This window comes from Vigna umbellata, chromosome 5 (assembly GCF_029865625.1).
Source record: "Vigna umbellata cultivar VRB3 chromosome 5, Vumbellata_1.0, whole genome shotgun sequence".
Taxonomy (NCBI): Eukaryota; Viridiplantae; Streptophyta; class Magnoliopsida; order Fabales; family Fabaceae; genus Vigna; species Vigna umbellata.
The window spans coordinates 27,820,874-27,824,522 of NC_142169.1; the positions used below are offsets into that span (position 1 = coordinate 27,820,874).

At 41.0% G+C, this 3,649-nt stretch overlaps 1 protein-coding gene across 1 annotated transcript; it reads left to right on the forward strand.

The window, feature by feature from the left end:
* The first annotated feature begins 591 nt into the window (after window positions 1-591).
* Window positions 592-3,649, forward strand: LOC124830270 (phenylalanine ammonia-lyase 1-like). Its single transcript, XM_047303936.2, has 2 exons — window positions 592-1,084; window positions 1,783-3,649. Exons 1-2 carry the CDS (start codon window positions 687-689, stop codon window positions 3,530-3,532), a joined length of 2,148 nt encoding a protein of 715 aa, XP_047159892.1. The 5' UTR covers window positions 592-686; the 3' UTR covers window positions 3,533-3,649.

The following is a 3,649-nucleotide window of genomic DNA, read 5'->3' on the forward strand; positions in this document are numbered from 1 at the left end:
GGAAAGATTGAAGAGTGTTATATTATTATATAGGTTTCACTTGAGCAAGTGGTGAGAAAAAAAGATATATATGGAGGTATAAGTATTATAAAAGTAGATCACACATGAATAGAATCTTGATCGTAGTTAATTGGATGGTGTGGAAAAGTAGGAGTATGGAATAGTAGGAAAGCACAGAATGTGAGATGAGAGGAGAGATTAGACTTAAAAACTAATTATTGACGAAATGAGATCATTTTGAAGGAAACAATTAGTATAGTATTAAGATTACTTACTACACGTTGTGTTTTGTTATGGACATGCAAGCTTGACCAAGCGTTACATCCTTATTTTCTCCCCCCAATGCTCACCAACCAACCTCTTTCACTCTTTGGTCCACTCAGTTGGGCGCCACCACACTCAGCTACCAAGAAACAACATCATCCATGCGCTGCTCCACGTGCCACAATCCCACGCCATGCTCCAATCCGACGTTCCCAATTCATTTTCAACAAACCCCATTTCTCGTTCCTTCAGCTACCTACCCAACACACCAACTCACCTCTATATAACTCTTCGACCAAACTCTTTTCTTCTCAGGAAATCCTCAAACTCATAAACACACACATTTCCTCTCTTTCTCTCTCTCTCTCTCTCTCTCTCTACAAAACTCATCTCCATTTTTTCATTCTCTTCACTGTTTTAAGATGGAAGCAACTACCCTCACCAACGGCAACCAAAACGGTTCCTTCTGCTTGACTTCCACCAAGAGCAGTGATCCTCTCAATTGGGGAACGGCCGCCGAGGCGCTCAAGGGGAGCCACCTCGATGAGGTCAAGCGCATGGTGGCCGAATACCGTCAGCCGCTGGTCCGCCTCGGTGGCGAGACGCTCACCATCGCTCAGGTGGCGGCGGTGTCTGCACACGACCAAGGCGTGAGGGTGGAGCTGTCGGAGTCCGCTCGGGAAGGTGTTAAGGCGAGCAGTGACTGGGTGATGAACAGCATGAACAATGGCACTGACAGTTACGGCGTCACCACCGGCTTCGGTGCCACCTCACACCGCCGAACCAAACAAGGTGGTGCACTTCAGAAAGAACTCATCAGGTAACTAACTCTACTCTACTCCCTCTGTGTATATATATAAAACACACACAAACACAAACTCTACGTATATATACGCTTACTATACGTACTATTTTCCTTGTTTTCAATATTTCATGTGTCCGGTGCTGATTAGTGAGCACGGTACTTACCTAAATTTAACAGCATAAAAAATTTACTACCATACCATCTGATCGTCTTTTATATATATTCATTCAAAGACATGCATGATCAAGTTCTCCTTCTAAAATATTGCGAACCAATTCTGAACTACATGAACTGTTTTATAATTTTTTTTTCTATTTCTAAACTGTAATTACATTTTTTATGACCTAATATTAGCTTGGAAAAAAAATTGTCTTTAATTTTTTTTGTTTTTATATAATGTATGACGATATTTTTAACAATAATGCATGGAAAATAATTTTTATTTTAAGCTGGACGGCTTTAATTAAAGAAATTTCTTACATACCTAACTCAACCTTATATGTAATTTTATTTTTCAACATTATATATTTAGCGTAGATATATTTTGCTATGTTCATATTAAATCTCCGTTTTTAATTATGTAAATAGGATGAGAACATTTTTCTTGTGTTTTCTAATAATTACTGAAACATATATGCTTTCATTAAGGTGGATCAATTTTATTATTAATTTAAAACAGGAATTCCTAATTATGATTGTTTATTTCTTTTCAGGTTTTTAAACGCTGGAATATTTGGAAATGGGACTGAATCATGCCACACACTGCCACACACCGCAACTAGAGCAGCCATGCTGGTGAGAATCAACACTCTTCTTCAAGGCTACTCAGGCATCAGATTTGAAATCTTAGAAGCAATCACCAAGCTCCTTAACAACAACGTTACCCCATGTTTGCCACTTCGTGGTACAATCACCGCTTCTGGAGATCTTGTTCCACTTTCCTATATTGCGGGTTTGCTAACTGGCAGACCTAACTCCAAAGCTGTTGGACCTTCTGGAGAAGTACTTAATGCCAAGCAAGCTTTTGAATCGGCTAACATCAATTCTGCCTTCTTTGAATTGCAACCCAAGGAAGGCCTTGCCCTCGTTAATGGCACGGCTGTCGGTTCTGGCTTAGCTTCTATTGTTCTCTTTGATGCAAATATACTGGCTGTGTTGTCTGAAGTTCTATCAGCCATTTTTGCCGAAGTGATGCAAGGGAAGCCTGAGTTCACCGATCATTTGACACACAAATTAAAGCACCACCCTGGTCAGATTGAGGCTGCTGCCATCATGGAGCACATTTTGGATGGAAGTTCCTACATGAAGGATGCCAAGAAACTGCACGAAATAGATCCTTTGCAAAAGCCAAAACAAGATAGATATGCCCTCAGAACTTCACCACAGTGGCTTGGTCCTCTCATTGAAGTGATTCGTTTCTCCACCAAGTCAATTGAGAGAGAGATTAACTCTGTGAATGACAACCCTCTTATTGATGTTTCAAGGAACAAGGCACTGCATGGTGGTAATTTCCAAGGAACCCCAATCGGAGTCTCCATGGACAACACACGTTTGGCTCTTGCATCTATTGGAAAACTCATGTTTGCTCAATTCTCCGAGCTTGTCAACGATTTTTACAACAACGGTCTGCCTTCGAATCTCACTGCTAGCAGAAATCCTAGCTTGGATTATGGTTTCAAGGGAGCTGAAATTGCCATGGCTTCCTATTGCTCTGAACTTCAGTATCTCGCAAACCCAGTAACAAGCCATGTCCAAAGTGCTGAGCAACACAACCAAGACGTGAACTCTCTCGGTCTGATTTCGTCCAGGAAGACAAATGAATCTATTGAGATCCTTAAGCTCATGTCTTCCACCTTCTTGATGGCACTTTGCCAAGCAATTGACTTGAGGCATTTGGAGGAGAATTTGAAAAGCTCGGTCAAGAACACTGTCAGTCAAGTTTCCAAGAGGACTCTTACCACAGGTGGCAACGGAGAACTCCACCCTTCAAGATTTTGCGAAAAGGATCTACTGAAAGTGGTTGACAGGGAGTATGTATTTTCCTACATAGATGACCCATGCAGTGCTACATACCCACTGACGCAAAAACTCAGGCAAGTGCTTGTAGACCATGCCTTGGTAAATGCAGAGAATGAGAAGGACGTTAACACATCGATCTTTCAAAAGATTGCAATTTTTGAGGAGGAGTTGAAGACCATCTTGCCAAAGGAGGTTGAAAGTGCAAGGGCTGCTTATGAGAGTGGGAAAGCTGCAATTCCAAACAAGATCAAAGAATGCAGATCTTACCCACTGTACAAGTTTGTGAGAGAGGAGTTGGGGACTGGGTTGCTAACCGGAGAAAAGGTGAAGTCACCAGGTGAAGAGTTTGACAAATTATTCACTGCAATATGCCAGGGTAAAATCATCGATCCTCTTCTGGAATGCCTTGGAGAGTGGAATGGAGCTCCTCTTCCGATATGTTAATTTTACTGTCACTTTCCTAAATTTGTTAATTTTATCGTCACTTCTTAAATGTTTTTTCTTTTGTATCTATGTAACTCTATGTTTTAAAACTATGCAATGTAAGTCAGTGTTTTCAAA

Excerpts from the sequence above, each read along its gene's own strand:
- LOC124830270 (XM_047303936.2), top strand. The coding sequence starts at position 687 with ATGGAAGCAACTACCCTCACCAACGGCAACCAAAACGGTTCCTTCTGC. Across the intron at positions 1,085-1,782 it reads CTTCAGAAAGAACTCATCAG|GTTTTTAAACGCTGGAATAT; the intron begins GTAACTAACTCT and ends ATTTCTTTTCAG.